The sequence below is a fragment of the Micromesistius poutassou genome (assembly GCF_964030765.1).
Source record: "Micromesistius poutassou genome assembly, contig: SCAFFOLD_2314, whole genome shotgun sequence".
Lineage (NCBI taxonomy): Eukaryota > Metazoa > Chordata > Actinopteri > Gadiformes > Gadidae > Micromesistius > Micromesistius poutassou.
Window position 1 is genome coordinate 134,127 of NW_028180242.1, and position 10,143 is coordinate 144,269.

Below are 10,143 nucleotides of genomic sequence, written 5' to 3' on the forward strand. Positions count from 1 at the left end.
TGAAAGAGGCTGGGGCTTAGTTTTATATAATTTGTTCATATTGTTCAGTAGTATATGCCTACATGAGGCCGTAAAGCAGTTAACAGAGTAGAGGTGGTGCATCGAGTCCGCTGCTGTGCATCCAGTCCGCTGCTGTTCCAATTGCAGGTGCGTACTCGCGTTCTCGGGAGTCTGTACTTAGAAGTCCGGACTTGCCAAGTACGTACTTCCAAATCTGCGAGTACGTAGTCCGCGTACTTGAAGTTAATTAGAAATCCCATGTGTGTGTGAGTGGCTGTCCCAATCAAAACATTGAAACAAGAACAAATGTATAAAGTGCATTTACTCCCTCAATAATTACACTACATGAACATTTTACGGAACTTACGGACCCCTAACTGTGTGTTCACACCAAAAGACACATTTTTCGCCTTATGTCAGGCGAATTTTGTCATGCAACATCTTTTGCCCGCCAACGGTGCTTTATGCCAATTCATTCTCATCAACCATGGCCAAGATAACCACCATTGCATGTCTTTACCTGTTGTGGAAGAGGGAGAGATGTCGGAATGTCCGTCGTTTATGGGTTAGGGATGTGTGTGTGTGTGTGTGTGTGGGGAGGCACACACAGCTTTGTGCCTTGATATTATATATATCATATATATTATATCATATAGATATTTATGTATTATATTATATCATATCATATTATATATAGAGCTCCAGGAGTCGCAAACGGCAACAATCACTTTCTCCTCCAAGCTGCGGTTCACTGCGGAGTGCAGGGAACGGTTGGCCCGGCTGGTTGAACGCTGATTGGCTGTTTTACGTTACTTCACCCACGTTACTTCACCCAGGGAGTGAACGCTGATTGGCTGTCTCACGCGAATGCCGTGGCAAAGTTGAAATATTTCAACTTCAGCAACATATTTCGCGCTGCAAATCCTTGTGAACCTTGTTTGCCTGACTTTGTATGGAATCGTGTCGCGCCGTTGCATTTGGTGTGAACACACAGTTACGTCCTTGCAGACCCTCCTTGCATCCACCACAAGGGCCTGACATGAGCTTCCCAAAAAATGTCAGCTTCCGTCGAGGCAACGCAGCAGCAAGGGATGTGATTGGTCCGCTCACTAAAACCCGACGCAGAACCATTAAGGTTCACGACTGCGTCGAAGCGTCTGCATAATCAGCCCTTAACTGTTGGACCAGAGAACTGGTAGGTGTGTGTACACACACACACACACACACGTATATCTTAGTGCTGTCAATTGATCGCACAATTTGCTGTGATTAATCACGATCAATTGCTTTTTTTCTCTTAAAGGGACACTGTAGCATTATTAGTAATGTATTAGCTAAAATCAATGTCTTCATCCACAATTATGTCCTCATTGGTGTAAAATCACTTCTGCCAATAATCTGACTCATCCTTCTGAGCGAAGAATTTCTTATTTATATTATATTATTTACATTGAACGGGTAAGTCCTATGGAGGCATCCATGTTCTTCCGGACTATGATAAACTATAAAGGCGCTAGGTGGTACTAGCTACGGCTAAACACGTAGAGCCACACGTATGGACACGAGAGCTTTCGCTCTCTGTCCATGATTGTTTTAGTTAATATAATTTGTGTTGAAATTGTAAAAAATTATACTTGAAGAAAATACTTTTGTTTTGAGAATTATTTTCCTTTTTATATAAAACAGTTTGAGAAGACAACACAACCACTCATTCTGCATTGCTACACATTATGCTACTGTTGTTGGAGTTTTAGCATCGTAGCATCGATCCAAAACACAGCCAGCTCTCGCTCAGAGCCAGCGTGACTGAAACGTAGAGCTCCTTGTCGCTGCCCTAGTGCCCCGGCAAATTGGAAAGCCTGCACTGCACTTTCATTCATAATGCAAGATCATACTTGTGCCACGTGACGCCACAGAAGAAGGAATCCTCATCGGCAAAAAGGCGAAAAAGGGAATTAAAAAGACCACATGACCGGTGAATTCAAAAGACATGGGTAAACATCAGGGTAGCTTTTCCCAGGTTTAAAGCGCTAATGAAGGATTACGATTTTCAAAGGGACGCTGAAGATTCCTGCTTTCTTATCGACAGGTGAGTCAATGTTACTGTCTAAATTACTAGCCTTTCTCATTGCTTGGTTGTGTAATTCATTACATAGGCAGCATAACAGTAGAACACGTAGAGTTAAAAGCCAAAACAGCCTCGTTGGTGGATAGCAGCATAGGCTCTGTTTGATTGTATAAGGGTTGCATTTCTTGCCTACTACCTCCCACCGACCCACTGCCTCTCTGTCCTCTCCCTACCGTTGAATCACCTAATGATGATGATCTGACAATGCACGCACATCGTAAAAATAAACAAATTAAGAATGTATCACTACTTATTAATTACTACTAATTTATTAATTAATTACTATGCAGAGTTCATGTGTTATATAAGCACTAGTAAAAAATGTGTGTTGTGTGTCAAGTTGTTAACTGATGCTATAGGTTAGACTACGACATAGTAATGTTACCAATTCATGGCAACATAATTCACTATCTTGCTCGAGGAATACTTACTCATACATGCTCACACTATTGATTCAATGGAGTTTGAAGTTTGTTTGAAATAGCGTACCTCATCATCACCTGAAAGAAAACTTGATGAGGTAGTATTGGATGACATGTTGTCATAGCTTCTTGGCACATACCGCCTACCGTAGTTGCAACCAGGTTGCAATGTCCATTTCAAAAAGCGAGCACTATTCGTTTGAATGCACTATATAATTTTACCACGAGATGGGAGTAATTCCTACACAGTGTCCCTTTAAGCTATGTAGCTTCATCAAACATGTTTTCAACCTCACTTTACACTGCAGCACTCACAACATTGTCTTCAGGGAAAAACATTTAACATGTTTAATTTTGTTCTGTAAAATAAATCTTTATATTTTATAGTTAGATTTTATTTTTATTTTAGTATTGGAATATTGAATGTACAATTGACAGCCCTAAATCAAACTAATCAGATACTTACGCTTGTTTAGAGCTGATCTCAGGTCAGCCAGCTTCTCCATCTCCATGTTCAGTGTCTCCTCCAGCTGATCCTGGGATCTCCTCACAAGGTTAGTAGAGGGAGGGACTGGTGGGGCTACAAGCAGAGGAAAGCCAAGAAGAGGTTCAATATGAAGTCCCTGATTGGGAAGAAATTCAAGAACACCACCTGCGTTCGGAGCAGAGTGGAACAATCACGTGTTTTGGGGAGACAAAAAACATAGGATTTCATTCATGTTCTCTAGATGATTGGTCTATTTATAGTAACAGTGATAAAATGGCATCGATTTTGGGTTCAATTGCTCTTTAAAAAGAATATAACCAGGACTTCAGCAGGACTTCACTGCCTTCAGCTGGGTCCCAGTACAGACGTCACAGGGAACTTCTCCTGGTTCAACACAAGCAGTGTTTCCCATTAATTACTTAGACTGTGGCGGCCCGCCATGGTCTAATTTGTCCCACCACAGTCTCAGAATGAACCAAAACAAATTCTTACACTTCTCATAATAACATAATTAAGATCTGTAACTTGTGTTTCGCGCCGCTGCTTCAGTAAAGCATCTCTCACTCCCAGTCAGCCGGCTCTGCCCCTCCCCTCCTCGCTGTACGCGGCACACGTGCGCGCACTGGAATAGCGTTACCTGACAGCATCCGAGACGTCAGGACACCACATCGTTTGAGGTAAGTAACGTTAACAAACTTTACAGTATCCACTAGTTCAAACACAATTTTATCCTGATCAATGTACGACAGCAAACAGATAACGTTACTGCAAAAGTTTATTATTGATAATTAAAGTTGACGTTCGTTAGCTAGTCTCGATTATGTCGACTGATATATCCGGCTGCTTGCCGTGAAAAAGTATGTAAAGTTGTATCTAGCTAGCTAACGTTAGCTAATTATCTAACGTTAATGTTATTACCAGAGACGGTTCAGAAAGTATAAATGAATATAACGTTAGAGAATCTTTGTTATTACCAGCGACTCTGACAACGTAAGTTAACTTATCGTTTACAAGGCGTCGCGGACGAGAGCCCCGCGACTCGCGAGCCTTGTAACTAACGTTAATTATTTTCAGCATCTGAGGAGCAAGTTGCCTCACCATGTAACGTCAGGCTTTTTTTGTTAATAAAGTTGAAGGGTCAACTGTGAGAGAGACTTCTCCACAATGGACAGGGTTCATTGTACTTACATGATGAACTGCATACTCTTCTTAATTAAAAGAGCAGTGTGCTCAAAATATTTTCATTCATTTGGCTAATTGCAGTTATCTTCATTTTCAGGTCAAATCAGACCTTAGTAACAGGCTACAAGGAGAGCACCTGGCTGCCTGCCTGAGGGTCTCGATCAATGGGCCGAGTCCAGAGGCATTTAATTACCAAAGGGCATTAGAGCTGTTTTTCTCAAAGCCCAGGAAAATCAAATGTCCGAATTCGGGGTGCAAAGTTTGTAAATAGGGATGATGGGATTAATTATTTATTATTTTATTTTCTAAAAAATAAACTAGTTCAACACAGTTAACCACGTTTGCTTAATTTCTTTGATGGCTCAGATGTATGCTCTTGATTTTGTGTTTTCACCATTCGTATCTATACAACCCCCCTAGAGGGTCCGAGATCCACCCACCATAGTCTCTCAAAATCCTGTGGGAAACACTGACAAGGCTGCTCTTTCACTCGTACAGAACTTCTAAACCGATCGACCATCCCTGATAAGAGGGTATTAACCCGAACACTTCCAGACAGATGGAACATGAAAAGTCCTCCTCAGATGAGGAAGTAGCAGAGGCCATTCCTACAAGACATGGATAATAACAGTTTAAACTCGTTCAAATGCAAGGGTTTTATATGTTATATATTTTCTAGGAGGTTGGAGTTAGGACAAATCCTAAAACAGAAGAATGAAAAACTATTATTTAACGTTAACAGGGTGCTTGATACCAAGCTGAAAGGTTCTGTGTTCGATCCCCAATGACTGCAGTCCAACCTACCTGCTCCTTAATGACCAATCTCAGAGTAGCACGCCCAAGTCGACATTTTTTTAAACCTTTTTTTGTTTTTCTACGTTTTGTGTCAGTCAAGTTTTTCTACTTTTTTCAATGTTTTTCGGCGGTACCCGGTCTGACCACGACAGACTGCTCACGTGTGAGCAGTTGATAACGCGGTGTCCTTTCAGAGAGGCCGACTGTGATTAGTGAGGGAGGAAATGTTTCTCCCTCACAACGGGAACCAATGAAACGTCTCTTCCACAGAGTGGAGTCACTGGCCTCAAGAGTGTAAAGATCAGTGTACTAAACCGTTATCGACGCTCATAAAACCAACAATAAGTCACTGATGTGACCAATAAACCTCCACAACACACTACACTCATACAGCCCAAGAGATCGGTACAACTCATCCTTTTAGCACAAAACAGGGAATGTTTGAATCCAAACCGTTTTCCATTGCAACCCAATGTGAGTTCAGTTCCGTTCCTGGACCAGAGGTTCCTTATGAAAACGCCCTCAACACAGTGAAACTAGTTATTGATGTGACCCATGTTCCTTTATTAGGACAGGTTGTCTCTCTGAGATCAATATCTCTTCTACAGCAGGAACCTGGGAACACTGAACCTGGACTGTAAACCGATTCATTTAGAATATATTAATACAGTGAGAATATATGACCTTTCATTAATCTATCATTAATCAATCATTAACTAACTAAAGAGGATCACGCTGCTTTTAACCCTTTTTTTTTCTAACCCTTTTTGCAGATAAGATATGATCAACTGTATGAATCCCACACGGGGGAATCACTTGAGAAGCTCTTTTCCAAAACGCTATAAATCCATTTGAATGGTTTTCAGGAAAATTACATTTTCTACCTAGACCCACATATTTTGTTAATATTCAATTGATCCTTTTATAATTTTTTTGGCCACGCTGTACCCAAGCCATGCTACAGATCTGCCCTTCATTTGTTCTATATGTTATGGCTAACTAACTCACTAACAGAGTCACAGTCAAAGTTAAACATTGCCTACTGTATGAGTGTATTAACCATATTCTTAAAGGAAGCCATTATCTTGCCCATATAAGGAAATAAGTGTGGAAAAAGCACAGTCAATGAAGGTCTACATTCTGAGGGACATTCATGTGTCACTCACACCTCCTGACAGCCCTCTGAGATGAACCCTGGTTACTCTGCTGACTCCAAGTTGGCCCCTAAATATTTGTAAATGCCTCTATACCTGACTCACATCATCCTGAGTGGAAGAGACAGGGAGGACTTTATGACGGCCACAAAGAAGAATGGACTTTTCTTCCCCCTGCAGTCTTTCTCTCACTTAAGTTATACCTACTTATATGTTAAGGTTAACTAATTAATACTACAGCCAGATTCAAACACTGGCTGCTTTATGAATGTATTCCACAATCACAGACAGTGGTATTGTTGTTAATTGTTTGAATACATACTGATTGTCAAAGTAGAAGTGATTGTCATTATGCTCATGTATGTCACACCTTTATGTTAACCCATTTGTTTTCTTTGGTTATACATGCATTACTTAAGATTGTGTTTGTCACACATGTAAACTACCTCAAGCCAGGGATGGTTGACAATTTTATCTCATAAGCAATTATGGTTTATTATGTATGTTTAATATCAGTTTAATAAATAAGGTGATGAGTGGATTTCAATCAAAGAGTCCCTCACTGCTCTACATCCCATATAACTGAAGAGATGTAAATTCTTCATGTTCTAATCTACTGAGAAACCGGAGAAGGAGGTTAGGTTCATGTTCATTTAGGCTGGCTTTACACGACAACGCTCCCGGGTGAAACCGACAAAATATTTTATCAGATGTGCCTTTAATTTAGACTGCGACAGCGTTTTCGGGGCTTAAAAACGCAAAAAAAATGAACCCACCCTCCAGAGTGGAAATCTTAAAAACGCTCCACTGTTGCGTTTCCGTCTAAAGGGTTAACAACACAAAAGTGAGCTGCTCACACTGGCTCTCGTCCCGTACGCGTTTACGTCACATCCATGTGCAGTACAGGCAAACCACAAAAAACATGTCGGATTTCACACACTTTTGCGTCACCGTATGCACACAGATTTCGACCCAAAGACGCTCGTCTAAACGCAGAATGAAAAGTGGAAACGCAACGCCACTTTTGTGGTTTGTGTTCAGATAGTTGTCGTGTAAAGCCATTATTCTCCTCAGGTCAGATCTGTTTGAGGTGCAGATATATTCAATTTAGCAGTCAATTCTGAAACAGTCAATTCATTGCAACATTACTGTAACATCAAAGGCTTCATCCAACAACAAATTTAATTGTACAAAAAAACATTAGACTGCTGCTGTGCTGTTCGGGTATTTAAATGATAATTATTTAACACTTTTCAACAAAGTAGGGAGAATGGCTTTGGATATGCAGTCCAAACAAATGTCCTGAAACGACAATAATTAATGGTTGGATCCCAGGAGATGAAAGGATAAAGAAGCCTCTGGTTCGTGTTAGGCCCATGTCAGATTAAAGTGGGCAGGGCTTATTGAGAAAACCCATTCCTAGTTACAACTCACCCACACGATCAGCAGGGCTGGGAGGGAGGATCAGACCCAGGTTGATGTATAGTGGCTCGTCCCTCTCCAACATATTATCAATCATCGCCTGACTTGCACTCTCCCCTTTCCCGATCACCATGTCGATCAGACACCGAGCCCGGTCCGCTCTGATCGTCTGGCCCTCCAACACAGAGTCCTTGTCGTCGGTACTCAACACTTTCTCCTGCCAAAGGTCATCCAGCAGACCTTTCAAAGTTGCTTTTCCGACCTTCGCCACAAATTCTTTACGGATCCTTTCTAGGTCTGAAACTGAATGCAAAAGGCAATATTACATTTACAATGTTGTAGTCAATATCAATTCGTCTTCGGCCTGTTTTAAAATCAAATAGCAGGCATAAATACAAAGATCCAAATGAATGACTCCGTTGGTGGTGATTGTGTAGACCAGTGGTTCTAAGTGGGGTACGCGGCGCATTGCCAGGGGGTCCGTGAAGAGTTTGCTACAAAATATGTAAAAAATAAAAATAAAAATAAAAAAAAATTTGCGCGCGCACACTGGAGAACTGCGCAAAATCAGCTGACCGCAATGTCCGTTACTATGAGACATCCTGTCGCTCCGACCCCCTTCCCCGACCGCAACCAAACACTCTCTCCCCCCCCCCCCCAAAGCCTTAAGGAGGAATCCACACATAATGGGAACATAACATGAAGCCTGATTCCAAACAAACTCAGGTGTTACAAGTTAGAATAAAGTCTTTATCTTTCAAACTTCAGCTTTCTCGACCTCTTTTAGTTTGTTAACGTGTTTTATCCACAACCTTGAGAAGTTTTACTCAGACTAATGATGGAGTCATTATATATCACTGCTGAGCACTAAGAACAGTCACAGACAGTGAGAGATCTTCTTCTTACCTCTTGTGGCGGCCATGTTCCCCAGACAGAGTGGTTTTAGAGGTAGGACCCCCCTCTTTTCTCTCCTCATTCATAGAGGAGACCTGGACACAAACACAACTACATATTGTTTCTGTGGATTATATTTGAGTAGCGAATGTGACATTTCTGCAGTGAAGACGTCCTATCCTTCTCCTGTCTGATATACTTATACACTTTATTACTATCTTTGTTTAGATCACATAAACACTAGTTAGACGGTCTGAAACGCAGACGTCAAGGCGCAAAGTCAAAGTACTTTGTGGGCAGTTCTACAGCGCTGTTGCTATTATGACGGCGAGATAAACAAGCTTTGCACCCGGCGCAAATCTAAAAAGGGTTGGGCTGAAACCTGTAGGTGTGTTTTGGGCGTAACGTGCAATAAACCAATGAGAGTTCCACCTGCCATCCCCTTTAAGACCCAGTGCATTTGACTTGGCAAGTTAATATTTTGACAGTGCGCTTGCAGTCTCCGCTGAGATGCATGACCACACGAATTTCAAACTTCAAATGGCTCAGTTTATGGCCAAATAATAGGCATAATTCACACATGGAATAGAGTTTTCTTCTCCAAGTTCAGAATCACTGATTCGCCATGTAAATTGCGGCAAAGACAACTTAACACATATATGCGGACGCGGTCCTCGATTACCGCAACTGTGTGTCTATTTTATGATGTGCGCCAATACATTAACAAACATCGTTTGTTACCAGTATTATATACATTATCGTTGTCGACTTGTGTTCATAATATGCATGTGTCCCCCCATTAATATACATCACCATGGACTGTATTATGCGTTACGTGTTTAGTTTGCGTGTGTTTAAACAGATGGGTGCACACACACACGCGCGCCAAGCATCACTCGCATTCATTCATTCTTTTAAACACTCACTCGTGGTAAAACTATGTTTTCTCATGATCAAATACTCATCAATCCTAAAAGTTATGGGCTTGTACACGATGTCTGTGTCAAGAACATCTGTGTTTGATGTACGGTGTTTTCAGATGCATTGATTTAAAAGTAACACTTACTGCTGTATCAGCTGTTCTTTCCCAAATCATTTAACCAACCATTTACCCTAAAACAAGATTTTGTTTTGGAAACCTGGAATATACTTTGCTCGAATGTATTATTGTTATTATTATTTTACGCATGCCATAGCCTACTATACTTCATTCATTCATGCAGCCCTATTGAAAAAAATGTTTCCACAATCCACACGCTTATTTCTCTGCAGTTTCACATGTATGAATAATCTTTGATATCATAATATTTAAATCAGAATAATAGTTTGCATGTTTGTGCTGTGTATAGCCTACATGTGTGTAAGCGTAGGCTATGTTGTAGTTCCGACCTGCCATGGCACGTCAAAATAGCAACAACAACTGCGCTATCCGCTATAGACCAGGTATTTTTCGGTCAGTGGCTCAATTGCATTGGCGCATTTTTTAGACCACTAAAATAGCACCAAGTATCATTTGCACCAGAACACACCCCTGCTTTTTGCCGACACGCCTCTCCAGGCGCAAGTGTAGTGGTGCATGGTTGCTGTGCGCCGGGTGCAAACTAGCAACGACACATGCGTCGGTGTAGAAAGTCAATTGCGCCGGGCGCAAGATAGAGC

At 41.3% G+C, this 10,143-nt stretch overlaps 1 protein-coding gene across 1 annotated transcript in view; it reads right to left on the minus strand.

Moving 5' to 3' along the window:
* Positions 1 to 8,564, minus strand: part of LOC311370985 (putative caspase recruitment domain-containing protein 17P) — a gene marked incomplete at its 3' end in the record, with an annotated part of 86,390 nt that extends 77,826 nt beyond the window's left edge. Inside the window, exons 1-2 of the mRNA XM_084489249.1 lie at positions 8,497 to 8,564; positions 7,603 to 7,893 (exon numbers count right to left, since the gene is read on the minus strand). Of these exons, the coding sequence (XP_084345375.1) occupies positions 7,603 to 7,893; positions 8,497 to 8,512 (307 nt within the window). The 5' untranslated portion in view covers positions 8,513 to 8,564. The remainder of the gene's footprint in view (positions 1 to 7,602; positions 7,894 to 8,496) is intronic.
* Positions 8,565 to 10,143: the final 1,579 nt, after the last annotated feature.